At 51.7% G+C, this 27,468-nt stretch overlaps 2 protein-coding genes across 3 annotated transcripts in view; one reads left to right on the forward strand and one right to left on the reverse strand.

Moving 5' to 3' along the window:
• The window catches only part of ATP5MK (ATP synthase membrane subunit k), a 259,560-nt gene that overhangs the window by 201,327 nt on the left and 30,765 nt on the right, over nucleotides 1-27,468 (reverse strand). The gene's annotated exons all lie outside the window — the stretch shown is intronic.
• The window catches only part of NEURL1 (neuralized E3 ubiquitin protein ligase 1), a 73,460-nt gene that overhangs the window by 26,676 nt on the left and 19,316 nt on the right, over nucleotides 1-27,468 (forward strand). Inside the window, exons 1-3 of one of the 2 annotated variants that reach the window (XM_049790864.1) lie at nucleotides 14,942-15,110; nucleotides 26,274-26,515; nucleotides 26,885-27,206. In XM_049790864.1, the coding sequence (XP_049646821.1) occupies nucleotides 15,077-15,110; nucleotides 26,274-26,515; nucleotides 26,885-27,206 (598 nt within the window). In that variant the 5' untranslated portion in view covers nucleotides 14,942-15,076. Of the gene's footprint in view, nucleotides 1-14,941; nucleotides 15,111-26,273; nucleotides 26,516-26,884; nucleotides 27,207-27,468 lie in introns of those variants that run through there. The other variant, XM_049790863.1, reaches the window with a different exon arrangement.

Raw genomic sequence — 27,468 nt, forward strand, 5'->3', positions numbered from 1 at the left:
CAGAGGGTGGGACTCTGCACTGGCTTCTGGGGAGCAGCTGAGCCCTAGGTCTGGGGTGAGGAGCCTGATGGAGAGGCATGGGAGAGCTGGACAGGGTTGGGAAGAGATGAGGGGAAAAGGTGCTGAGAGGTGCCCCTGTGCTTTGGACTCCTGGTGCCTTCTTTGATCTTCTCTGACCTTCCCCACTGCTGGGCTTGCATGGAGTAAGTCAGAAAGTGGGGTTTACCCACCTGAACAGGGGTGGGGTGGGGGTGGGCAACTGCTCTCTGTGCCAAGGCTCCCCTCCTTGAAAACAGAGCCACCCGTGCCACCAGAAGCCCCGTAGGACCTGAGTAGCAGAGTCTGGCCCCACCTCAGCTCTATCCCTGAGCCAGCTGGGGGAGCAGTGAGGGTCTTTGTCTTTGTATCTGACATGGGTCCCTGAGGCCCAGTGAGAGGAATGGGGCGCAGGCAGCTAGCATGGGGATAGGTGGGCCTTGAATAGTGGTGATCCTGGAACCCACTGACCTGTCACATTGAATTTCAGTCTTGGAAGCCTGTTTCTTTTTTACGCAAAGGCCCCTGAGCTAGCTCTGTCCCTCAGTGTCAAACACTAGCAAAACTCCTCAGGCTGCTGGTCTTTCCAGAAATATCTACCCATGTAAGTCCTTTTGAGAAGAACTTCTCATTTAATGCATTCTGTAGGGGTTGCTTTAGTTTTGTGCCCAACCTGGCAGTGTTCAGGGACTCCTCCCAGCCCTGTGTTTGGGGGTGTTCTGGGCAGTGCCAGGGGTTGAAGTTGGGCTTCCTACATGCAAAGTCTTTGCTCTGGCCTGCCAAGTCCTCTCCTGCTGGGCTCCTGATCCATTCAGCAGGGATGGAGGGAGCTCTTGCTGCAGGTAGGACAGGAAGGGGAGAGAGGTCTTTGGAAGTGCAGGCCTGAGAGATCCTGACGGAAGAGCAGGCGGCTGGGTGCTGGGGAAAGGCGGGCAGGAGACAGGGTGTGTTTACTATGAACATTCCATTCAGCTCTTTCAGCTGGAGCTGAGTACTACAGCCAAGGCTGCTTCTAAAGCCCTATCACCTCAGCTCCTCAGAGGCCTTTGCGTACAAAAGACCATCTCTAGCTCTGAAGAACCACCCGGGGATCTGAAAGTCAATTGTAGAAACGCACAGGTCTGGCGCCTCCAGGAAGCTGAGCCACTGTAGATTTTCTCTCTTTCAATCTTTGGACCTTTTGGGTCACACCTGATGATGTTCAGGGAACTATTTCTAGCTCTGTGCTTAGGAGTAACTCCTGGCGCTTTCAGGGAACACTCTATGGTGCCAGGGATTTGATCTCAGGCCAGCTACAGGCAAGCACTTTGATCTCTATTTCTTTTTGTTCATTTCTGGTTTATTTAGGGGAGCACAGCAGGTAGTGCTCAGGGCTTATTCCTGGCACTGCGCTCAGGGATAACTCCTGGTAGTGCACAGGGGTCTGTATGGGGTGCCAAGAATTGAACCCGAGTTGGTCATGTGGAAGGCAGGTGCCCTACCCCTTAACTTCTCTGAGGACCCCTACTCTTGTATTCTCTCCCTGAAGTTTGAGTCATTTTTGTGCAAAGATGATTCTAGCTGCCATGTAGAAGAGGGAATAATGAAGCTTGGAGGAGAGGACACAGCTGTTTAAGGCTATTTTGATGCTGAGGCACTTCCGGGGAAATGCATGGTGGGGAAGGCTGGGAGAAGAGCTAAGAATTCAGAAGGTGCATGGTTTTTAGATGGTGTTGTGTGTGTGTGTGTGTGTGTGTGTGTGTGTGTGTGTGTGTACAAGAGAGAGGGAGAGGGGCCTGGAAGGTGGCGCTAGAGGTAAGGTGTCTGCCTTGCAAGCGCTAGCGTAGGACGAACTGTGGTTCGATCCCCCGGCGTCCCATATGGTCCCCCCAAGCCAGGGGCGATTTCTGAGTGCATAGCCAGGAGTAACCCCTGAGCATCACTGGGTGTGGCCCGAAAAAAAAAAAAGAGAGAGAGAGAGGGAGAAAGGGAAAGAGAGAGAGGGAGAGAGTGTTATAACAGGACGCAATGGGGCAGGAGAACTGGAGATGATGGAATGAATTTGGGTATGTCAATGGCCCCCAAGGTCTCCTGGGGGTAATGTTGAGTGGCAAGATCCCCCAAAGCTCTGTGGAGAGGTCAGGAATGCACCTTGGATTGACAGTAGGTGATGGGTGTTATTTAAATCCAGGGGAGGAGAGCAGAAAGGCCAAGGGGAGTGTCAAGTGGTTGAGCACATGCCTAGTGTGTGTGAAGCCCTGTGTTTGATCCCTGGCACTGGTGCCCCTGAACCCAGCTGGGTCTGGCCCCACTAGAAACATTGAAATAATAATAATCAGTACATCAGTTAGCCAGGGCAGAACAGGAGCTTGGAAATGGAGAACAGAGGCCATGAAAGGCCCAGTGCACTGTCACAGACTTTGTGGACCTCTGTTAAATCACCCCACATGCCGTATCTTCAACCCCAGGTAAATGAGTCTAAAGCAGGGTTGCGTATGAACTAATCTAAACCAGACTGAGGATGAAACACGTGTAGTCTGACAATTTTCCTCATATCAAAAGCTAGAATTGTCATTTTTATTGAGTACAGAGGCCACCCCCATGTGGGACACTAAGGGCAGAGTAAGCACAGATAGCTCAAGCTATTCTGATCCAATCTCATCCAGGTTTACATGTAAAACAATCTCTAAACAGAAAGTAAAAGTAAGTTGTAAACAGATACAAAGATACCAGGGATGATCTTTGTTTTGGGTAAAATAAGGTGTAATCTAAAAGCCTTCCGATGACTTGGGATCTTGTACAATGACAGTTTCTGGGCCCACCTGTAGGAAATATTTTTTTTGGGAGGTAGCAACTTCCTAGTCTATCTCTTGAAAGGTTTGAGAGTCTCTTCTGTGCACAGGCATCTTGTGGACTAAACCTGGGCCAGGAGCATACCAGGCCTGTGCTGTCTCAGGCCCCAATGAGCATGTTCAGTAAATCTGGGGTGGGATCCGGGAATGTTACTATCAATTTATGTAGTGTGAGGCATGATTTCTAATCCACCAGAATTGTGGCAGACTGGGAGAGGGGTCAGGGGCCCATCCCCTGAGAAGGACCATGGTATTCAGGGTTCAATCCAGGATTCTAGACCCTTGACTGTGGGCAGATTCTCAGAGCGTCCAAATGTCGGTTCCTTTACCAGGAAGTGTCGCACTGGCTGGCCCTGCATGTGGGAGGGGACACAGTAGGATCAGCTGTGGCTTAGGCAGCTGAGCCTTGAATATCCACAGGAAATGCTTGAGCAGCAGAGGTGCTGTTAGGGTATTAGATGAGCTTGAGTCACCCAAGAGGGTTGGCTTGTGCCTTGGCCCTTGGCTGAGTTGACCTCAAGTTTCCATCCCCAGGTCCCTCATTGATCACTCAGTGAAATCCCTGGATGATGACTCAGAGAAATTGCTCCTTCCCTACTGATATGTTGATGATAGGTCCCATTGCTGGGTACTTTCTGCCCCTTCAGGGAGTCCCAGGTGCTCGGTAGGTAGGACACATTCAGAGAACAGAGCACTCTGGGCTTAGGCCCCTGCCCAGCTCCCTTCTCTGACAGGGTCCTACTCGCCTGGCACATGAACCAGCTTAGAGGGGCATTGCCTCCCTGTGCCCCTCTGCCTGATCCCCCAGCTTGCAGGTTGCAATGCACATGTCTTTAGGTTTGGGAATAATCTTCCAACTCTCGCACTATTTCCTCTCTCGAAAGTGACTCTGTACTCTCACCTGTGACTGGCTGACTCTATGTAGTGTAATTTCCTTCCCTTTCTCCCTCCCTTCTACATGCCCACTAACACTTGCTATGTGTACTAGCCACTGCTCTAGGCACTCAGATACAGCTTGAATTAATGTACTGTCACTTCTATTCTTTTGTTTCGTTTGTGTTTGGGGTCAGATGTCACATTCTTAGGGGCTAATGGCAGCTCTACTCAGGACTGCTCCCAGTGTGCTGGGAATCCGAACCAGGCCTTCTGCAGACGAAGCAGACCCTCTGCCTGTCACGCTATCTCTATGGCCTTAAGAGTTCCAGTCTTTGAGGAGAGAAGGGCTCTGAAAAAGTAGATGACATATGGGGTGTCAGATGGTGATGATGGCTGTGGGGAGGAAATAAATTACGGGCTGTGGCTGGGGTAGGGATTAGGGCTGGGGGTCTGGGGGATGCTTACATTTCTAAGTAGTGGCTAGAGAAGGCCTGATAGCAACTGAAAAGGGCTGGAAAGAGTAAGGGAAGTGAGCAATGGCCAGGAAAACAGAGCCTAACCCTGGTTGGGGCCTTGCTCTGTGCAGCTGTTCATCACCTTTCTGTGGTTTTTGTTATTGTTGGTTTGCTTTACAGATAGGGCAGAGTGAGTGTCTATGGGTATAAATGGGGTGGGGCAAAGGGAGTCTTTTATTTTTAATCCATACAAATTAGTACTATTGTACTTATTTTTTAATAGTAAGCACACAGTGTTTTGATGGTTCAAGCTTAAAAAAAAAAACTACTTTGCTATCTATGCTTCCTTCCCTGAATGGTGGCCTGCTAGAGCAAGCCTCTTTAGCCCAGCTGATTTGCAGAATGTGGTGATACTTTGGCATGTACTGGCCACTGTTGGTGCCAAGCTAAAGCTCATCTTCATGCTCTTATCCCCTCAGTGCCAGGCAGGGTCAGTTGGCCCAAAGCACTTGGCCCACCTGCGGAGAATGCAAATGAATCTGGGGCTCCTTTGAGCTGGGAACGGGCTGGGAATCTGGGGCTGCTTCTTCTTTTTTTTTTTTAAAGCAGTTTATTTATTTATGAATTGATTGGCTTTGGGGCCACACCTGGCTATGCTCAGGGGTTATTCCTGGATTTGTAATCAGAAATTGCTCCTGGCAAGCTCGGGGGACCATATGGGATGCCAGGAATCAAACCTGGTCAGTTCTACTTACTTCTGTGCTATCTCTCTGGCCCCTCTGGGGCTACTTCTATAGAGATAAAGGAACTCCCTGGAGACTTACTTAGAAGACCCAGATCTTTCTTGGCTGTGTGTGTGTGTGTGTGTGTGTGTGTGTGTGTGTGTGTGTGTGTGTGTGTGTGTGTGTGTTCAGGATGCTGAAACCCTCACTTAACACTTAAGACATAGTTCTTCATCTTCTTTATTTCAGTCCCTCTACTGCCACAGGCACAGCTGATGGCCTAAATAATGGTAGAAGCCAAAAAGCCGTGTGACCAGCCAGCATCTCTCCATTTCCTGAACTTTCCCCTGATCCCCACTGTTCTACTGAACTCTACTTTTTGAGAGCTGTCTTTGATGGTTTCGCTTCCCAGTGAGATCATGCAGTTGTCTTTTCCTTTGGCTTGTTTTACGTCTGTAATTTTACCCTTTCTCAGCTCCCTGTGTTGTCACCGAAAACATAAATAGTGTTTCATGGTGTGTGTGCACATAAGCATATGGCGTTTCTAATCTGCTCACCTTATCTGCCCAATAATTCTGTGGTGAATTATTTTCATATCTTGGTTATTGTGTGTATGGCTGCAGTGAACATGAGTGGGCAGGTAGCTCTTTTGTTTTCTTTGAGATAAACGCAGAAGTGAGATTGCTGGGTAATATTGTAGCTCTGTTTATAAGTGATTTTCTTGTATGTGTTTTGGGCCCTTGCTGTGCTCAGGGCATACTCCTGGCTCTGTACTCCAGAATTACTCCTTGTGCTGCTCTAGGGACATGCAATGTTGAGGGATGAATTCAAGTCTCCTGTATGCAAAATATGTCCCAGCCTTTTATGTTTGCTCTCTTTCTCTGGCTCATTTTTTTTTCCTTTGGAGGGAAGAGAAGAGAGGAGAGAAGAGGGAAAGAGAGGAGAGGAGAAGTGAAAAGAGAGGAGAGGAGAGAGAAGAAAGAGGGGAGAGGAGAAGAGAGGAGGGGGAGAGGAGAGAAGAGAAGAGAGGAGAGAAGTGAGAAGAGGGGAGAGAATAGGAGAGAGGAAAGAGAGAAGAGGAGAAGAGAGGAGAAGAGAGGAGGAAGAGAGAAGAAGTAAAAAAGAAAAAACAAAAAACAAAAAAGAGGAGAGAAGAGGGGAAGAGAGGAGAGGAGAAGTGAGAAGAGGGGAGAGGACGGGAGGGGAGAGAGGAAAGAGGGAAGAGGAAAAGAGAGGAGGAGAGGGGAAGAGAGGAGAGATAATTTTTTTTATTTTTAATAATAGCTATTCTAACTGGTATAAATTGACATTCCAATATGAATTCAATGTGCATTTTTCTGTGGATTTGTGATGCTGAACACTCTTGTCTACCTACTGTTCATTCACATTATTTTGGAATATTTGCTTGGATCCTCAGCTTTATTTTTTAACTAGGTTACTTATTTATTTGCCATTGAATTTTGAGCATTTCTTATATACTTTGAATCTTAACCCCTAATCAGGCTTGGAAATATTCTATTTTCTATCATTCTTTAAGTTCTCTTTTCACTCTGCTATTTGTTTTCTTTGTTGAACATAAATATTCTGATTTAATGCAATCCACCTATCTAGTTTTACTTTTTTTGTTGTTTGTTTGTTTTTTGGGTCACACCTGGCAGTGCTCAGGGGTTTCTCCTGGCTCTATGCTCAGAAATCGATCCTGGCAGGCTCGGGGGACCATATGGGATGCCGGGATTTGAACCACCGTCCTTCTGCACCTAAAGCAAATGCCTTACTGCTGTGCTATATCTCCAGCCCACTCTAGTTTTACTTTTATTGCCCTTGTGTTTGGGGCCATATTTAAAAAAAAAAAAAGTCATTGTATAGATCAATGTCAAGAATTTGTTTTTTTGGTTGTTTGTTTGTTTTGCTAGAAGTTTAATAGGTTAAGATCTTATGCCATTTATTTATTTATTTATTTATTTATTTATTTATTTATTTATTTATTTATTTATTTATTGTTGTTGTTTTTGGTTCTTGGGTCACACCCAACAGCGCTCAGGGTTTATTCCTGGCTCTACACTCAGAAATTGCTCCTGGCAGGCTCGGGAGACCATATGGGATGCCAGGACTCAAACCACTGTCCTTCTGCATGCAAGGCAAATGCCCCACCTCCTTTCTATCTCTCTGGCCCTTTATGCCTTTTATTTTATTATTATTATTTTTTTAAATTTTTTTTTGTTTTTGGGCCACACCCGGCGGTGCTCAGGGGTCACTCCTGGCTGTCTGCTCAGAAATAGCTCCTGGCAGGCACGGGGGACTATATGGGACACCGGGATTCGAACCAACCACCTTTGGTCCTGGATCGGCTGCTTGCGAGGCAAACGCCGCTGTGCTATCTCTCCTGGCCCTTATTATTTATTTTGACTGTACCTGCTGGTGCTCAGGGTTGTTCCTGGCTTTAGTTGGGGAGCCATGTGTTTTCCCATCCCACTGTGTTTTCCCTGAGGGAGGCCCCCTGCCCACCACCCACTTCGAAAGGGGAGTCCCACAGCCAATTAGACCCAATCTAATTGGTAGGTGGGATGGGTTAGAAGTAGTTAGCTTGGCCCCTGGACTTCAATTCGAGCCTTCTGGAGCCCAGTTCCTAAGCCTGGTTCTCTGTTGGCCATGAATGGTGCTGTAATGCAGGGGTGGGGGAGCAGGGGTATATGGGGGGAATGAGTTGGATGTGGGGAAGTGGGGGTCTTGGGGAAGCACCTACAGCAGAATCACTGTCAGGGCATCAGTCATGGTGGTCTTGGCAGGCACTTGAGGGGTTTATATGTCTTAAGCAACTCACCTCACCTCTTGGAGCCTTAATTTCTTCTTCTGTAAAATGGGGTTGGCGGTTGTGACCTCAGCAGGTACCCAGTTATGGGCAGTGGGAAGTGGGCTTCTGTCGACTTTATGAGTCCCCAGCCCTGCTTCCTGGGTCCACAACATCTGTTTTCTCTTTGGAGAGTAAATTCAGCTCTCATGACACTAGGAGTAGCCTGGGCAGGGATTTCTCCTGAGCACAGCTTCCTGTCATTAAAATGAAGAAGCAAGTGACAGGCTGGGGCACCTCTTGGTTGCAGTATGATAGGCTTCTTTTTCTGAGAAAGGCAGTGGCTGGAAAGCAGTAATATAAATGTTTTATGCAAAATAATTAGAGAGGCTCCCCCTGCCTTCACCTTAAGCAAGGAGAGCTTGGAAGGCTGCTGGTGGCTGTCTCCCATGTCCCCTCCTTGGAGTCTTGCAGGTCCTAGGGCCTGGGCACTCTACTACTGCCCAATGGCAGATGGGTAGAACTGGCCCCACTGCCTCCATATTCCAGGGTATAGCTGGTCACTTAACTTCTGGCCCTTCCCATCCTTTCTGCCCAATTCAGGGTGCCAGTGGGCATCAAGCACCAGTCAGCCATACATCCCTCTGCTGGAAGGACATGTGACATGAAGCCTTTCCCTTGGGGTGTCCAGGACCTAGGACACTGTGACTGGAAGGATGCCCCATGGACTGGATGAGTTCTAGATTCTGCAGAAGGGGCACATGACACATGCGAGCTTAAATTCACCTGTGGAGTCAGAGCTGGGACCGTCCTGCTGCTCAGGACCTCAGAACTTGGAAGCTAGATGCAGTGGGAGGGCAAAGGGCCACACTCCAGCATCAGGCAGGAGGGACCATGGGCAGACCTGCCTCTTCTCCTTCACACTTTCTCCATGGACACTTGGAGTCATCCCACATCCCACACACTGAGCTTCCTACTACTCACTGCTAGCAGGACCCATAGCTGAGTCTCAGGTGCAGCAGAAGGGGTCTAGCCCAGCTGGGGTGAGGCTGCAGGGTGTTGGAATGTTCTATAGGGACCTGGGTAGGCAGAACAATGTCATGCCCGGGGGGCATGACAGCTCTGGGCCTAGGCTGCCTGATGTAATGCAGCAGGGAGCACGATGCCACCTATGCAGCCCTGGGCCTGTGGTCACTGATGTGGCTTTTCCCAGTGCAGCCCTCAGCCAGAGGTCCAAGTTCGGGTCTGCTCATAAACCTTTCCATGGGCATCTCATCCTGGGTCCTGAAGGCACTACTATTGGTGACTGTTGACAGGGTCAGGAAGCTGTTTTGAGGAACTCAGTCAGGAGCTTCTCACAAACTGAGTAAAGCGTGAGGAACATAAGTCAGAGGGGCTACAGAGATAGTCCAGGGCTTAAGGCTCTTGTCTTGCATGTGGCTCACCCTGATTTGACCCCTGAGCCCTGTCAGGAATGATCCTTGAGCACTGTCAGAAGTGATCTCTGCACACTGCCAGGATTTCTGAGCACAGAGCCAGATGAGATCTTTGTGCACAGAGCCAGGAATGATCCCTGAGCACAAACTAGGAGTTTTTAGTGCGAGAAGCTCCTGGGGTCTAGTTATGGCCCTTAGGGAGTGGCCAGTCTTGGGAATCCTACACTGTCCCCTCTTATGCCATTGTGTGTGCCTGAGTGTTGGGAGAGGTCCAGAGGGCTAAGGTGAATCATGGGGTCTAAAGGTGTGTGAGAGACAGACAGATGGAGAGAATAAAAAAAGAGATAGAGAGAATGTACATATGAGCATGTGTGCCCACGTGTGTATGCACGTGGACATATGTATACATATGTGCATGCCTGGAGGACAGGAGAGGCTCTCTGCCTGCTGGGTTAAGGCTGTTGGTCTTGGCCCCAGATTTCCTCGTCATCTAGACAGACCCAACAAGATCAGAGCAGTGTGGCCCCATCCTGGACAATAAAGCTCAGGACTGGCTCCAGCACTTGCATCCTGTTTCTTGCAACACTCTAGCTACCAGATCTCATAGTTTCCCTTCTCCTAATGGCCTTGCCCTCCGCTGCAAGGTTATAAAGCTGCTGAATATGAATGCAGTTCTTATGACCACTGGAATAAGGGCTGCTTCCATTTGAGATCCTCCGACTCTGAACCAGACAAGAGGGACAAGTTTATATATTTTCTTGAATGTGCTGATCCCTATACTGTTCCCTGTGCTCTTCTCTGTCCCTTGTTCTGTTTCTGTGTAGCTCCCATGCTCAGTCCTGCATGCCAGGCTCGAGTGTAACTCATGGTAGAGGTGCTGAGAGGTGGAGCAGGGGACTGAGGATGAAGTGCTTTTCCCTAGAAGAGCCCCCTCACTCTCCTGTGGGTCACCTTGATGCTCAGTGATGGACTCGTCGCCTCCTACTTGGCGCTGGCATGTGGCCCTTTGCCCTCCTACTGCACCCGGGTTCCAAGTTCTGAGGTCCCGAGCAGCAGGACTGTCTCGGCTCTGACTCAGCGGGTGAATCTGAGCTCAGATGGCAGTGGCTTGCCTGCCTGAGCCCAGGACCTGGCTTCCACCCGCACGTGGGTGGGCTGGGCACAGCGTCCGCCCTTTCTGGCAGGTGACCCAGATCTTATCACGGGTGAATGTTTGCTTCCTGCCGGGGGCTCTGGGTGCGGGCTCCATCTGGCACACTCTGTCCTGGGAACCGAAACTGGGTTTCTTTCTTGCTCTATCCATTCTGCCTGGTCCGTTCACTGCGGACAGTGAGCCACCGAGGCCCGGATGGGGACCGGACAGGCGTGTTTGTGTCACAGAGGGTCTGCAAAAGGAGTGGTTGGCTCTGGCCTGGGTCTGGGAGGACGCCCGCCAGTTTGTTTTCTCAGATTCCCTTTCTGCCCCCCCGCCCCTGCACCTGCTGTGTCCCTGTCATCCCGGCGGCTGGCAGCTGTCACTGCCCGAGCACCTGTCCCACCGCAAAGGACAGGCGTGGGCTGCAGGATCTGGTTTCCCAGCAGCCCTGCCTCTGTGAGGCTCTGACCTGGTCTCTGCAGCACTAAGGCAGCCGCCTCTGCTCTCATCCTGGTTCTGGAGAAAGTTCGGGGGTGCCCTGTTCCCCATCCTCCAATGCTGGCCCCAGAGGAGGACCCTCTCAGGTTGGCCTGAAGCTCTGAACAGCAGGTGACTTGTCGGCTCCATGGAACCTTTCCTCACTTGTGATGAGAAAGAATCAGCACCAGCGGCTGCCTGTCAGTCCTTTCCCCCCCACACCCCAGGAGAGAAACCTTCCAGACTTTTAGTGCCACACCCACCTTGTCCCTGAGGCTCCTCCTCTCCCTGCGCCAGCCTGACTTTCTGGGCCACAGTCAGGCCATGTGCAGCCCCAGGTGACACGAGAGTCCATATCCTCGGCATTCTCTACCCCAGAGGGGGGCAGGGGTGGGAGAGTGTGGTGTCTTCACCTGCCTGGACCCACAACTGTGCCCTGAGCTCCCCTGACACCTCTTTCCCCTGGAGACCTTCAAAGTGGCAGCTCTGAAGGGTTCAGGGATTCGTGTCTAGGGCTGCTCAACTGGGTCTGCCAGACTTGTATGTCTGAGAGGACAGCTCAGGCCAGGGTGACAATGACTGAGGGACTCAAGGTCTCTGAGAATGTGAATGAAAAGGACCTATCCAATGAGGGGTCAGAGATGCGGCTCAAGGGGAAGGGCACACATGCATTGCAGCATGTGGGATCCAACCCAGGACCATCTAACATGGAAGAGGGGGTGTCTGCATCCTGTGGAGTTGAGGTGTCTGTGTTCTGTGTGCCAAGTGGCCCATTGTATCTCGGGGAAGGTGGGCAACTCTTTCTGCCCTGCCTCGGTTCTGTGGCCTGTGCTGCAGCTCTGATTTGACTCAGATGAGACTCCTGCCTCAGTCCCTGCAAGCCTGGGCTTGTCTTCTGGAGGGCCTACTCTCAGATCCTCAAGGGATGAAAGGATGACAGGGGCACAGACTACTACTCTCTGTGTCTGGGCTGTGAAGTTGTCGGGGCTGTCCTGGTGGATAAAACAGAGCAATAAAGTGGTAAACATGAGAAGGGAGTGACTCCAGCTACCATATGACTTTCCATGTCTTGAACTTTTTTTCTGGAGGGGGAGGGCACCCCTCAGAGACAAGACTTTGCCACTTCCTTTTAAATTGAGGAAGAAGGTGATGAGAAATAGAACCCAGGTGAGTCAGAAGAAAACCCCTTTCAGATGGGGAGGCTATAAAAGCTTGAGGGCCACCCATGTCACTTCCTAATTTTCCACTCCATTCTCAGGTGGTCAGGCCAAGGGTCACCTCTCTTCTTAAGGACTTCTAGTTTCTTAATCTCTCACCACCACACCTCTCCTGACTGAAAGGCCCATGAATTCAGTTCCACCTGTGAGATGTGTTCTAAGCACCTGATCTGTTATAGGGGTGAAACAGGGTCCTAGTGAGGTGCTGGCTGACCCTATGGGCAGGCTGCTTTATCCCTGCTGCCATTTATCACCCCCATTCACACACTACATCCTCCAGATGTTCTAGAAATGCTGATTTGGTGCCCCTTTGCTGAAAACCAGGGATTTCCCATATCCCTGACAACCAAGGCTACATTCTTCTCCTCTTCAAGCCTCTCCCAGTGTGTCCCCAGTCTCTGTAACTTGTCACAGGAATCTCCCCACTTCCCTGGGCTTTATCTACTGTTCCTACTACAGTGATTATGGCCTACAGTGTGCTGGAATCCACCAGCTCCTGGAACATTCACTCTAATCAGGGGTCTCAAACTCAATTTATCTGAGGGCCGCAGGAGGCAGAGTCAGGGTGATCCTTGAATGCAAAGTCAGTAGTAAGCCTTGAACATTGGGGGGTGTGACCCAAACAACTAAAACAAAACAAAACAAAGATTCCTCTAGGGGCCCGGAGAGACAGCACAGCGGCGTTTGCCTTGCAAGCAGCCAATCCAGGACCAAAGGTGGTTGGTTCGAATCCCGGTGTCCCATATGATCCCCCGTGCCTGCCAGGAGCTATTTCTGAGCAGACAGCCAGGAGTAACCCCTGAGCATCGCTGGGTGTGGCCCAAAAACCAAAAAAAAAAAAAAAAAAAAAAAAAAAAAAAAAAGATTCCTTTAGGGCAGGGCCACAAAATGTTGTACGGAGGGCCATTTGCGGCCCACGGGCCGTGAGTTTGAGACCCCTGCATCTAGAGTATTCTTTCCCATAATTCCTCTCTACTGCACATAGACACTGACAGCTGGATACCTAGCACTGCTGCTTCTCTGAAAGGCCTGCTTGAAGCCCCTTTCTTTCAGAACTACCTCTCACACACTTCACACTTCAGAACACCTCTCACCTTAGAACAACTTTCAGAACACCTCATACCTCCCAGAACACCTCATATCTTAGAACAACTCATACCTTAGAACACCTCTTAGAATATTTTATACTTCAGAACACTTCACTCCTCTCAAAACACCTCACACCTCTCAGAACACCTCACACCCTGAACACCTCACACCCCAGAACACCTCTTAGAATAATTCACACCTCAGAACACCTCACACCTCTAAGAACATTTCTCAGAACATCTCTTCATGTGGGTGGCAAACCCAGTGGTCTACGGGGATTGTTCCTGGTGGTGATTGGAGGACTGTGTGGTGCCAGGGATCAAACCTGGGACTTCTATAAACAAAGCCTGTGCTCCAGCCCATTGAGGCCTCCCCCTAGCTCCCCAGAACAGGTGCCTACTCATGTGATTCCTTGGTCCTTGGTGAGTCTACTTCACAACCCTGTTTTCCTCTCAACCCAAACCCAAAAGAGCAGTGTCTGTCTAATATGGCTCCTGCGGGTGTGACACAGCAGCATGTGGTCTATGTTAGTATCTGGCCTCAGTGGCAGGCACCAATTTCTGCACAGTGAGAGGAATGGTGGAAGAGAACAGAGCCAAGAAGGAGGCTTGCCATGTCTGGAGGGGCAGGGAAATGGCAGAAAAGAGGTTCTTCTGTGTGGTGGGAATAGGCACTCTGTATAGAAGACAGGAGAAGGGCAGGGTTTGTGTTGGGCTGAGGGGAAATGGAACTGGCCCTATGTGAGGGGTTGAGGGGCCAGGCTTCGTACATGTGTGTGACATGAGGTAGACAGGGCATGTGGGCTGGCACAAGTTGGTGTGTGTTTGTGTAGGACCTAGCAATACTGTGGTGTGGCGAAAGCATGACTGGAAGGCCAGACCCCTGGCGTATACCCAATCCTGCCCTGTCCACCTCAGTTTCCCTTTGTAGAAGGATGCAGACATCATGGGTCTGGAGTGGTGGCGCAAGCAGTAAGGCATCTGCCTTGCCTGTGCTAGCCTAGGATGGACCACATCCTAGGTTCGATCCCCCGGGGTCCTATATGGTGCCCCAAACCAGGAGCAATTTCTGAGCGAATAGCCAGGAGTAACCGAGAGTCACTGGATGTGGCCAAAAAAACAAAAACAAACAAACAAAAAAGAACGATACAGACTTCAGCACTTATGGGTGACTTGTCAAAGGTCTCAAGGACTTGCAGGAATGCCCAGAATTAGCAATGTCCTGAGCCCCACCAGTCCTCCACGGCAGGGACTAAGTGTTGGGGTCCTACTTCTCTGTTGTTTGCTTATAGTATTGTTGCTTAATGTATGGGGAGGGCTAGGATCCCAGCAATGATGGAGACTTGGGGTGTGTTTGTGGTGAGATATGTGATAATGTGTTGAGATGTGAACATGTGTGTGTTGAAATGTGTATGGTGAGATGTGTGTGCATGTGGTAAGCTGTATGTGTAAAGACTGTGTGTGTGTGTGTGTGTGTGTGTGTGTGTGTGTGTGTGTGAGAGAGAGAGAGGGGGGGGGAGACGGAGAGAGAGGGAGAGGGAGAGGGAGAGGGAGGGAGAGAGAGAGGGAGAGAGAGAGGGAGAGGGAGAGGGAGAGGAGAGATGAGAGAGAGAGGAGAGAGGAGGGAGAGAGAAGCAAAGCGCGCGCGCAGAGAGAGAGCTAGAGCGAGCGAGCTGCTGGGGCATCTCCAGCGCTCTGAGCCGGGCTATTTCAGGAAGCCTCCAGTCCCCTCCTCCTCATGTAAATAAACATGACAGATCCCGTTGCCTGGAGCAGGCGGAGCTGGGGAGTGGGTGGGAGCCGGGAGGCGGCCGCGGGCCGAGGGGCGTGTGTGCGTGTGTGTGGCCAGCCCTGCCTGGCGGCCGTGTGCGGGAGGGAGCGCGTGGGGGCGCCGAGGGGCGGGCTTGGCCCTGCCATGCCGAGGGGGTGGCCAGGGGAGGGGACCGGCGGCCAGGGCGTCTTGGTGCTGAGGCCGACTAGCCCCACAGAGGTGGCTGTGCTGCCAGCTGCACGCGATGGGGGGACAGATGACCCGGAGCAGCCTGCATGGTAAGGCCTGGGATGCCTGGGGCCAGAGTACCGGGGAGGCTGGGTGGGGGACAGGGGAGAGGACACTGCCATCCTGCCTTGTCACTCTGCGCTGGCTTCTGAGGCCAAGGCAAGGGGGCACCTTTGGGTGGTGGGCACCAGGGAGAGGGAAAGCAGGGTGACTGGGAAGACTGGGAGAGAGGCTTTTCCTGGCAGTCAGCAGCAGACTGGGCAGCCCGATCTCCCCATAAAATCTGTCCTCGTGTCCCTGGGTGCTGGCTGTCCCTCTCCTGGGCAGCTGGGAGGGGCTCAATTTGAGGGTCTTGAGATGTGCCCAGCTGGCACCCTGGAGAGGTGCGTGTCCAGTACACGCTTGTGCATGATCGTGCCTCCACGGAGGTGCCTGGCAGGCATTAGTTTGTGTCTGTGTCTGCTCACACCTGAGGGCCTGGTGTGCAACTCACACCCTCGCCTGACTGGCCTGGGTCCTCCAAGCATGGATGTTGCTGGGTCGGTGAACTGGGACCCTGAGCTCCATCCCTGTGGGACTGACTGGCAGCAGGCAGGTAGGTGTGCGTGGAAGGGAGGTGCCAGGTGGCTCTGAGTCTATGGCTCCCACTCTCCTGACTCCAGAAGGGCAGGCTGGTGTGGGACCCCAGACCCCTCAGGGACTTGTTTTGTCCTCACAGCGCCCCCACGGAGTGGGGTGTGCTGGGCATCTCGGCCAGTGACAGCATAGTGTGGACTGACCTTGGGCAGTCCCTGCACCCTCGTCTGGTGCCCGCTTCACCCCGGAAACAGAGCTGCCTCACGATGGAGGTCCCTGGGAGAGGTCAGCAGGAAGGGGTGGCGGCTGGGGGTGGATGGCTGTGCGGGCAGATAACCAGGTGGCCCCAGCCCTGCCAGGCTCTGCACTTTGAGAGGGTACTTTCTAATTAACACAAAAAAGGCAGGCAAGGAGACGGGGGGCCACAGCAAACCATTGGCTTTCTTAAAAGGAAATGAATTTCGTTTCAGGCCTGGAGGGCCAAGTGACAGATGGAAGGGCTTGAAAGATACATAATCCGGAGCTGACCAGGGGCCACTGCCAGTGATCCAGGTCTTGGCCTGACTCTTAGGCTGGACTGACCTGGGTCGTGCCCTGCCTGTCTGAGGTGGGGGGGCTCTTCTTATGGTCCTTTAGCTTCCACAGGCTTGCTGGCAAAGGGGTCCACGCTGACTGGCATTTTCCACTGGAGTCAGACTCGGGCCAGCCGCCACAGCACAGTGTCCTCTGCTGAGGGCCTCAGCAAGGCCTGAAGCCCGCATGTGTGTGTTGTAGGAGGGCAGGTGACTTGTGGGGTCTCAGTTTCCTTGTCTGGGCATGGACGGGCCCCACAGTGACCCTGCTCATGACACAGTGCTGAGCTGAGTGGGCAGTGAGGAAAGCTTAGCCTAGAAAGTCTAGGGCTGGGCTGACAACCCTCCTCCCTAAAGATGGGGATGGCTGGGATACCCCTGGGCTACTACACCTTCGAACTGTGGAGGTGAATTTGCCTCGGTCCAGCTGCTGCGAACCTAGGAAGATCACAGAGAGAGGTTGTTTGTGGACCTCAGGAACCCCGAGGCCAGAATTCCTCATGCATGTCTCTGGCAGTCCCATCAGCACCCACCTGTGTGCACAGCTTTAAGCTCCTCCCTGCCTTCTTCTGGGAGGGCAGAGCACCAAAAATCAGGGGACCAGAAACTGGTGGGGCGTTGTTCCTTCTAGGACTCTCTTGGCATCCTCATGGTTACTTAGTTCATGATGACATTTTCACAGTGGGCCCTGGGTTTTGCTTAAGCGGATTTCTGGGTTATAGTGCACAGTGAGGGGAAGGACTGGGGTGGCCCTGGACTTTCTGTGTGTGTCCCTGGCTGTGCACTCTGGTTGCAATTCAGGGGCCTCCAATTCTGTCTAGTTTGTCTCTGTGCTGGGGCCTATATGTGAGGGGGCAGCACACTAGTGCTTCTTGTGGGCTGTCGCTGGTCCTCAGCCTGTAATGTTCTGTGACTGCCAGTGTTTCTGCGTGGGTGTATGTATGTCCATTTAGGAGAGTTGTGTTTCTTTGTCTGGGAGTCTTCAGGTGTTGTTAATGTCTGTATGCATCAGTGCGTGTGCAGGTATATGTGCTGGTGAGTGTGTGTCTGTGTGTGTGGTGCTGGATCTGGTGGCGACGGCTCCCATGGCCCGACCTCTTAGGGGACCCATGGGGAAAGTGATTCCCTCTTGGAAAATGGTCTCAGCAGTTCTGTGCTTGACCTTTCTTCACTGGAGCAAATTCCCAAAGCAGCTCCCAGTTTGGGGTAGAATGATTGTTGGAACAAAGAGAGGCAGAGGCTGTGGGCTACCACCCCCAAGGCATGTCGAGGGTTGTTTGACATACACTGAGGGCTGCACTGCAGAGGCCCATCAGCGTGGGGCTATTGGGGCATAAAGAGGAAGATTCCCTGAGCTCAGAGGGAAGCCTGGTCTGGCCCTTCTCCTTGGGCTGCTGGGCAGCAGGCACCCCTGTCATCAGGTGGCCATTCTGTCTTCTTCACCCACACCCAGTGGTGCTCAGGAATGACTTCTTGTGGCTATGTCACCTCATAATTCTTTCAGCTCAGCCCAGTGCCTAGCGCCCTGTGGACCCCCAACAAAATGGTCCTCAAGTGACAGGGAAGTAGGAAGGCTTCAGGGCCCTTGGGGAACAGGCCTGAGGGCCTAAGCTGGATAGTGGGCCAGGCTGGGTGATGCAGGGTGCTGGGGAGAGCTGGAGCTCTGATCCCCTGGCTGGCTCTGTGATCTGGAATCTCTGAGTCATGTAGGCTTCTGTCTGCTGCAGATGGCAAGGCTTATGCAGAGGGTTGTGGAAAGGACTGATGGATGTCAGAGCATCTCCCAGGTGCCTGTGAACCTGTGATCCAAATGCTTTCAAAGGCCTCCCCAGAGAGCCCGGTAGTCCCAGGGATGCAGACTCATACATAAGCTCACATACACACATGCATGCAAGACATACACGTGACACACATGTATACGTTCCCAAACAAAGCACATAGCATGCATACACACATGTGTTCACAATCATATACACACTCAGACACACAGCCATGCAGACACAATGTCACACAAGGTGCATGTGTGTGCATATTCACACAGGTACATATGCTTATACACATATATACACATGTTATGAACATACAAGGCAATACTTGCATGTACATGCTCACACAGATGTACACAGTGCTGCAGATGCACAAAACACATGCATGTGTGACATATGTCACACACTTGCTTATATATGTACATATGTATACATACACACGTTTTCACCTGTCTGAGGACCAAGGTCATACCTTTCTGCCTTCTGTAATGGCAGACCCTAGGACCTGTGTCCAGCTGCATGTGCCCACAGGGGAGCAGGTCTGTTTGGGGATGGGGAGGGCAGCCCATGTGGTGTGTGAACATCAGTGATGGGGTTGCTCTGCGTCTGCTTCCCTCCTGCCTATATGTGGCTGAAATCCCCATCTGGAATCTTGAGGTGTGATGTAGGAGGGGAGAGGAGGAGAGCTGCTCACCGCCCCACAGGGAGGAGGTTGGGAGTTACAGCTGTTTGCACATCTGGCTGCTGGAAATGTCAGAGTAGGTGTCTCAGATGAATGGGAGTGGAGGCTCGCATGGAGGGGGCGGCTCCCCACGCTCTTCTTCGCCTTCCCTGTCTCTCTGGTTTCTTGGGTGGGGAAGAGGACAGGGCTTCTCACCTGCTAGCCCCGCCCGAACCCCAAACCACCAAGGTGTGGGCCCATGCAGAGGCCCAAGGGAAACTGGTTGGGGAACAGCAGGGGTCAGAGAGTGGGGCTGAGTCTGAGTCCAGGCTCCCTCCGACCTCTTAGCAGCTGGCACCTTGGGCATGAGCTAACTGAGCCTCTTTTTCCTGCCTTTGAAATGGGGCTAATTGGGACTTTATTGCTGCATAGTAAATCACTCTCCAAATCAGTAGCCTAAGGGCTGTGTACATTAGTTAACCTTGGTATAGAGAATATGTGTGAGACCCCTGGTCAGATCTCACCATGTGGCTCCCAAGTACCCCCATTACTCCCAATCCCACAACAACTAATATCACATTATCTCATAACATTATCTCCTGGGCTGGCAGTCCCTGGAGGAGCCAGAGTGACAGCATAGCTGGTTTGGCATTTGCCTTGCACGCAGCTGACCCAGTTTGATCCCCAGCATCCCATATGGTCCCTGGAGACTGCCAGTCGGGATTTCTGAGCACAGAGGCAGGAATAATTCCTGAGCACCTCTGGGTGTGACCCCAAGACCAGAACCAAACAAAAATCTCTCTGGAGGCTGCAGTCAAGTTGTCGGGAGCCAGGGGGCATGTGACCCCAGCAAAGGCTTGTCCCATCTGCTGTGTTGCACATTTAGATGCTAGTTCTAGGTCCATGTTACATTTGAGGGAAGGGACAGCATTAGGGGACAGCTGACTGTTGGCAGGGTGATCACGGAGACCCCTGAGGTCAGCTCAGAGGCTTCACCCATAGACATTGATCCTGCAAGGGTAACAAGGAGAGCTGAGGCAGCCACTGGTACCCAGAAGGCACCATCCTTCCTTTTCTCCTTGCCCTGCAAGGGTGTAGGGAGCTCTGGAGGTGCTCAGGCAGGAAGCACCCCAAGAGGGAAGGACACTGTCCCTTCAGTTCCTGCTCTCTGACCTCTCCTCAGGACAGCAAAGAAAACTGGGCTTCTAGTGGAACATGTGCCAATCCATTGGTAGCTTGAGACACCGAACAGGGCACAGTCTCAAGTAATTCACTGAACAACAATTCTCTCAGTAGTACTTTTCTTTCTTTTTTTGATTTTTAGGGCCACACCCAGTGGTGCTCAGGGATTACTCCTGACTCTGCTGCACTCAGGGGTCATTTCTGGTGGTGCACAGGGGACCATATGGGATGCTGGGATCAAACCCAGATTGGCTGCATGCAAGGCAAACACCCTACCCAGTGTGCTATTGATCTGGCCCCTCAGTGGTACTTTTTTGTTTTGTTTTGTTTTGGGTTACACCTGGCGGCGCTCATGGGTTACTCCTGGGTCTGCGCTCAGAAATCACTCCTGGAAGGCACAGGGGACCATATATGATACCGGAATTTGAACCACTGTCTGTCCTGTGTGCAAGGCAAATGCCCTATCACTGTACTCTCTCTCCGGACCCTCAGTAGTACTTTTTTAACCCAGAACCTGTGGCTGGAAATGAGGTCAGTGGTAGAGCCCTGACCTCATGCAGGAGGACCTGAGTTCCATCCCCAGCACCACACCCACCCACATGAGATGAACATAAGAATCCATCCCTTTCCCCTGCTTCTTTCTGTTGCTTCTGTCTGCTGACCAGGGTCAGGGGGCCTTGTGCACACAGTTCATTGGGATGTCTATGCATATGTGTGTGTGTGTGTGTGTGTGTGTGTGTGTGTGTGTGTGTCTCACACAGCTTAGTTGTGGAGACTGCGCCTGATTGTGCTCTGAAGTCAACATGTTCTGTCTGTTGTAGCACGGGCTCTCAGAATGCAGAGTTACCAGCTTGGTCATGGCAGTGGCACTGAGGATTTAACTAAAGGCCTCACAGTGCAACATAGGCACATTTTGCTTCTGAACTCTCACCCCCATTTTCTTCTTTTCCCCTCCAAAAAGAACATTATTATTATTATGTTTTTGGAGTTTGGGCCACACTGGGTAGTGCTGAGGACTCATTCCTGGTCCTGCACTCAGGGATCACTCCTTGCAGAGCTGGGGGAACCATACAGGATTTCAGGTGTTGACCCATGTTAGCCTCGTGCAAGGCAAGTGTCTCACCAGCTGTGCTATATCTCCAGCCTATGTCCTAGTCATTTGTACCAAATGGCAAGTCTTAAGCTTTCTAGTGAAGATAACTAGATTTCTAGGGTCCCTATGAATGGTGGTTGTCCCACAGCCCTCTGATTTGGTCCCCAGGGAGTGGCATTTCAGTAGACTCTGTTGTCCAAGGTCCTTTAGCTGCTCTTCTGAGTCTCTTTGCTGTGCTCAGAGTTGGGCCTCAGCATATAGCAGTCATGTGGACATGAGCCCCTGATCTCAGGAGCTCGGTTCCTGGGTAGACAGACACAGGAGCTCTGCAGACTTTCCCGGAGGGATGGAGACACCTCCTCTCTCCATTGGTGGCTGGCCCCGAGCCTTCCCAACACAAAGAGAAGACAGCCCAGTCAGCTGGTGTCTCAGAACATGTGGGCTACCTTCTGTGGGGGAATGCTAGATAATCTGTATTGGGGGGGGGTCTTGGGTATCCCTGGAAGTCTACAGCAGAGCTTCACCCTGGTCTGAAAGTTAGAGACTGAAGAAAAAGTCTTTAAAATCAAGGGCTAGTAAAGCATTAGTTACAGCAGGGAGGGCACTTGCTGAGCTAGGTTCAATTTCTGGCATCCCATATGGTCCCCTGAATCTGCTAGGAGAAATTTCTGAGTGTAAAGCCAGGAGTAACCCCTGAGCACAGCCATGTGTAGTCCCCCCAAACAAACAACAAAACCAAATTAAAAATCAAATCAAATTAATGCCTATTCTAAATTTTCTGCCTAAACCACAGAGCCAACAGCACTGTCAGCAGGAGACCCAAGTGATAAGGTCCAACTTTAAAGCCTGTCAAGGAGGTGGGCAGGACAGCGGGAGGGAGCCACTGCTTTTGGACCATGATATACTATTGGAATAACCATTTATTTTATTGAAACAGTTGTGATCAACAGAATCACTCATAGTTGAATTTGAATATATAATGAGTCAGGGCCCTTCCCACCACCAGTGTCAACCTCCCTCTACCAATGAACTGCATCCTATCCCACCACCCTTTGCCCACTGTCCTGCCAGTCTAACAGGCCTCCCCTTTTGGGGGGGTTTTGGGGCCACACCTGGTGATGCTCAGAGGTTTCTCCTGACTAGCGCTCAGAAATCGCTCCTGGCTTGGGGGACCATTTGGGATGCCAAGGGATTAAATTGCGGTTTGTCCTAGGTTAGCGAATGCAAGGCAAATGCCCTACCATTTAGGCTCCAGCCCACTAACAGGCCCCTTTAAGTTTAGATTAAGTTTAGATCCCTTGATTCTATTATTTTTTTTTTTGGGCCACACCCGGCGGTGCTCAGGGGTTACTCCTGGCTGTCTGCTCAGAAGTAGCTCCTGGCAGGCACGGGGGACCATATGGGACACCGGGATTCGAACCAACCACCTTTGGTCCTGATCGGCTGCTTGCAAGGCAAACGCCGCTGTGCTATCTCTCCGGGCCCCCTTGATTCTATTATTATTGACTTTGGCTTGTATATTTAGTTCTGTTCTTATTTATTTCCCCACCAATGCATTTAAGACCACTTGACCCCTGGCCCCCAGCCTTTCTTTGATGCTTTCTTTTTAGTTTTATTAAAAATAAATGTGAGAATTTGTGGTAAAATAATGTGTCCCAAGGTTCTATGAAGAGTAACTGGTGTTTAACCCTCTTCAGGATAATTCTTCTTCGCTTATACTTGTCACTCATGGACTAGAAGTACCTCTGGATTGGTCCTTTACCCCAACCTGTTTTCACCCATAGGGGTGGTCTTTCTTTTCCCAATAAAGACTTCAGGTCACAGGGAGAAGCCGCTTGTGGCTCTGTTTCCATAACTAGTCTATCTGCCAGCTGGTATCTTTTGCTAGTGAGCAGAAAGCTTGTGTTGGAAGTTTCCTGAACCTTGTGTGGATTATTATTATTATTATATTTTTGTTTTTGTTTTTTTGGGCCACACCCGGCATTGCTCAGGGGCTACTCCTGGCTGTCTGCTCAGAAATAGCTCCTGGCAGGCACGGGGGACCATATGGGACACCGGGATTCGAACCAACCACCTTAGGTCCTGGATAGGCTGCTTGCAAGGCAAACACCGCTGTGCTATCTCTCCGGGCCCGGATTATTATTATTATTATTAAGCTTTATGTGGACTATTTCCTGTGTTGGTGTTTGCTTCTAGACTCTCGCACTGTAATTCTTAGGACTGGGGCATGAGGCTTCCACTTCAGTATGCCTGACCCTCAACTATGAATGACTTTGTGGGTCAGGACACTTAGTGAAAACTAAAAAACAAAAATTTGGCCCTTAGTGGCTGAGCCCAGTCTGAGCTTACAGGGCTGTGTCTGGGTGTTGGGGAACAGAGCTGAGGGACCCAATGGGGACACTCTGGAGGCTGCATTGGGACCCCCAGCAGAGGCAGACCTGTGACCATGAGTTGGGTCACAGGAAACCTGTACCAGGCAGCTCATGAGGAACAGGCATGTGTGGGTGACATCCTTGCTCCAGGTTCTCATGGGCTACTTGTGAACCTGCCTAGCGGTTCCGCTGGGAGCATTCCAGGGAGCCAGGTGGGAAGATCAGGGCTCTGCCCGGAACCATCTCCCTTGGGAGCAGTTGTGGCTTATACAGGCCCCATGTGATGAGCTCGTGTCCACAGCCCTGTCCTGCCCTGTCTGCCATTTTGGCCCTGGAAGCATGGACTGAAGAGGAAGGCCAAGCCGGGGGTCTGGGATGAGGCACAAGATGATGCAAGCATGATGAGATGAGCGTGTATGGGCCCTGCCTCACCCACCAGTGTGACCTCAGCCCGTGGTGCCCACCCTCATGGGCAGTGTGTTTGCTCCTCAGTGAATGAGGGTGTGTGTGTGTGGGGGGGGTGTCTGTTTGCACAGGAGAGCCTTCAGGACCCTGGGAAAAGTCTCTCGCACTGTACTGAGCCCTCGAGTCAGGCAGAGCTCCAGCTTTCTCTGTCTCCCTGCAGAAACTGCTGGCTGGGATGGAGGAGGGAGATGGCAAAAGCAGGGACCCCAGGGCAGGGAGTGTGGTCAAGGCCACCACTCTGCACAGCTGCACATCTGAGTGCCCTGCCTGATTTCCAACCTATGACGCCCTTGGCACTGTGAGTGTCAGAACCTCATTGGTGGCTTTGGCTCTAGACAAGAACCAAAGGTTGGAAGGGCGAATGTAGCACTGAACTGTGGACTGGGCTGAGTCCTAGAAAAAGAGGAAGCTAAGATGCAAAGCAATGCATGCCTATGCAAACCCATGCAAACCTCTGGCCCTTTGCTTTCCCCTCCTCTGTCTCCCTTTTTTGAAGTCCCTCATCCTGCTTTGCAGTAACTAACATGTGGAAGACCCTGGAAGGCCTCTGCTACCTTCTGGGGTCTCTCCTTCCCCACTCCAGTCTTCCTCATCCTCCTCTGACGAATGGGGGTGTGGCAGCCCTCACTGATAGACAGGACAAATATCCTGGAGAAGATCTTTGTTTCTAATCACCAAGGCTTTGCATTCAGCTCCCAGTACTGCTGATTTGTCTGCCATTACAGACTCGGGCTACCAGACCCAAGTCTTTCCCTCCCTGTCTCGGAGACACACAAACCTCACGTCCCCAAGAGGGGACTGTGCTATATGCTGCCATATTGGCACATGGAAGGGGCACTGGGGGGGAGGGGTAAAACACCATGGCCCCCATTTCCCCAGTAGACATTTTCCAGGAAGATCTGAGTTCTAAAGGGAAGCCTGGTAAAAAGGTTGCCAATATCCAGGATGTTGCTGGCATGACCAATGTGCCAGCCAGGGCAGCCTGCACCAGGGAGGGTGAGAGCATGACCCTGATGTCTGGTGCAGCCCTATGCCATGCATCCCAGCAGCCTAGACTGTCCCAGCCCCAGGGTCATCTCCTCCTCCAGGAGCCTTTCTGAGCTGTGCCGCTCTCAGAACCATCTTCTGTGTGCATCCTGGTTTCTCTCCAGATCTTACTTCCCTTCCTGGACTGTTGTCTTTCTCTTTAATTGCTGAGGAGACCACACCCTCCAGCTCCAGTTGGAGGAGCACCTGGGTGACAGCTGGTGGTGCTTAGGGAGCCTTGATACATTGTGATCTAGGGTGAATGCTTTGTCGCTTGAGCCCCAGCCCCAGCCTTGCTCTTGGCTACCTAAAGTCAAGATTCTGCTGTAATTTCCCAACTTCTCTCCTGTTCCTAGGGCTGAAGTTGATATTCAACAGATCCATCATGAATATCCATTAAAAATAAGTACTGGTGGGCCAGAGAGATAGCACAGCGGTAGAGCGGTTTGCCTAGCATGCGACCAACCGGGGTGGACTCCATTTTGACTCCCGGCATCCCATATGGTCCCCAAGCCTGCCAGGGGGTATTTTCTGAGTGCAGAGTCAGGAGTAAGCCCTGAGCACTGCTAGGTGTGGCCTCAAACAACAACAACAAATAAACAAAAAACACCCCACCCAAAAAAAGTGATGGTGATAGAGAGTGGCAGTGAATGGTTATAGGTGTTGGTAGTAAATCAGTTATCAATGTGGTAGCTGATAGAGGATAAATGGTAAATACCGATATTGGTGGTGATCATGGGAAGTGAAGGATCATGGGAGATGGTGATGATGGGAGGTAAGAGATGATGATGGTAGATGATGTAAGATGATAGGCAGTGGGGGCTGGAGAGATAGTACAGTGGTGGAGTGTTTGCCTTGCATGCGGAAGGACAGTGGTTCGAATCCCGGCATCCCATATGGTTCCCCGAGCCTGCCTGGATGATTTCTGAGCATAGAGCCAGAAGTAGCCCCTGAGCACTGCCAGGTGTGACCCAAAAACCAAAGAAAAAGAATAAAAAAAAAAAGATGATAGGCAGTGATGGTGATGAAGATGATTGGTGAAGAATGAGGACAAATAGTGGTGGTGAATGGAGATGATGAGATGAAAGATGATGATAGTTGGTAGAGATGGGTAAAAGAAGGTGGTAGAAAGTGATATGATTATCCAGTGATGAGTTAGGAAGATGTGAGATAGTGATGCTGGAAGCTAGAGAAGATTATGGTGCATGAGATGGCCGATAGTGGTGATGGGAGGTAATGGAATAGGATGATGGTGGCAATGGGAGGTGACAGTAAAGAATGTGGAAAATGGAGATAGAGTATAAACAGTGACAGAGAGTGAAGTGGGAGCTAGTAAAAGGAGGCAGCAGGAGAGATGATGACCACTGGTGGCAGGGGTGGAGGGTGATGCTGTGACAGAAACACTGGCTATTTCTGCTTGTGTTCACTTCTCCCTTTCCCACAGCCAGGTCCATCTTCTGCATAATCAAGTTCTTTGACTCTCTGGTTGTCCCTTTGCAGATTCCATCGGGGCCTCCTTTCCTGTCACCTCTCACCGATGCCATCACAAGCAGAAGAACTGTCCACCTGCACTGTCTGCGGGGGGACTCCCCGCCACACCTCTGCTCTTTCATCCACATACCAAGGGCTCCCAGATCCTCATGGACCTCAGCCATAAGGCTGTCAAGAGGCAGGCCAGCTTCTGCAATGCCATCACCTTCAGTAACCGCCCGGTGCTCATCTATGAGCAAGTCCGACTGAAGGTGGGACCTCCCCCTGCTGGCACCCCTGTCCCCAATCTCAGGGCACTGTCCCCAGTCACAGCTGTTCCTGCCCTGTCCCCCAGCTCCTCTGCTGCCACTGGGGGGCTTCCTCCCAGTGTCCCTCTGTTCTCTCTCCCCTTGTTAATTGGGTAGCAGAGAAGGAATGAGGGTGTGGCCTTGGGGAACCACTAGCTCTGTGCTGGGAATCCCCAGGGAGGGGAAAGAACCTGAGTGGTGAATGAAACAAGCTGTTACTCTCTGCGGGCATCTGCCGGGTGTGTGGGCAGAGTGGGCCATGCTCCCAGGGGCTCCCTGAGGTAGGAGGTCTGGTGGAATGGGGACCCCATCTGAAGCCCTCCTCCCACTCAGATCACCAAGAAGCAGTGTTGCTGGAGCGGAGCGCTGAGGCTGGGCTTCACCAGCAAAGACCCATCCCGCATTCACCCTGACTCTCTGCCCAAGTACGCCTGCCCTGACCTGGTGTCCCAAAGCGGCTTCTGGGCCAAGGCGCTGCCGGAGGAGTTTGCCAACGAGGGCAACATCATTGCCTTCTGGGTGGACAAGAAGGGCCGAGTGCTCTACCGCATCAACGACTCAGCCGCCATGCTCTTCTTCAGTGGGGTGCGCACAGTCGACCCGCTCTGGGCCCTGGTGGATGTCTATGGCCTCACGAGGGGTGTTCAGCTGCTAGGTGAGTGTCTGTACCCCCTAACTCCCTGAGCAAGGCCCTTTTAGCTCCCATTGAATGCAGCTTCCCCTCCAAGATCCCTCAGCTGTGCCTTCAAGCCCAGCACCCCTTGTGCCACCAGGGAGTGAGGGACCTGAGTCGCCCCAGCGGCTCTCTCAGTGCCAGGCACTTGGTTCTCGCCTCTATCATAGCAACCGTGGGCGGCAGCTGCTAATACGGGGTCTGTGCGGGGGGGACTCAGCTCAGGGAGGTGGGGCCCAGGGCA

This window comes from Suncus etruscus, chromosome 17 (genome assembly GCF_024139225.1).
Source record: "Suncus etruscus isolate mSunEtr1 chromosome 17, mSunEtr1.pri.cur, whole genome shotgun sequence".
In the NCBI taxonomy this organism is placed as follows: domain Eukaryota; kingdom Metazoa; phylum Chordata; class Mammalia; order Eulipotyphla; family Soricidae; genus Suncus; species Suncus etruscus.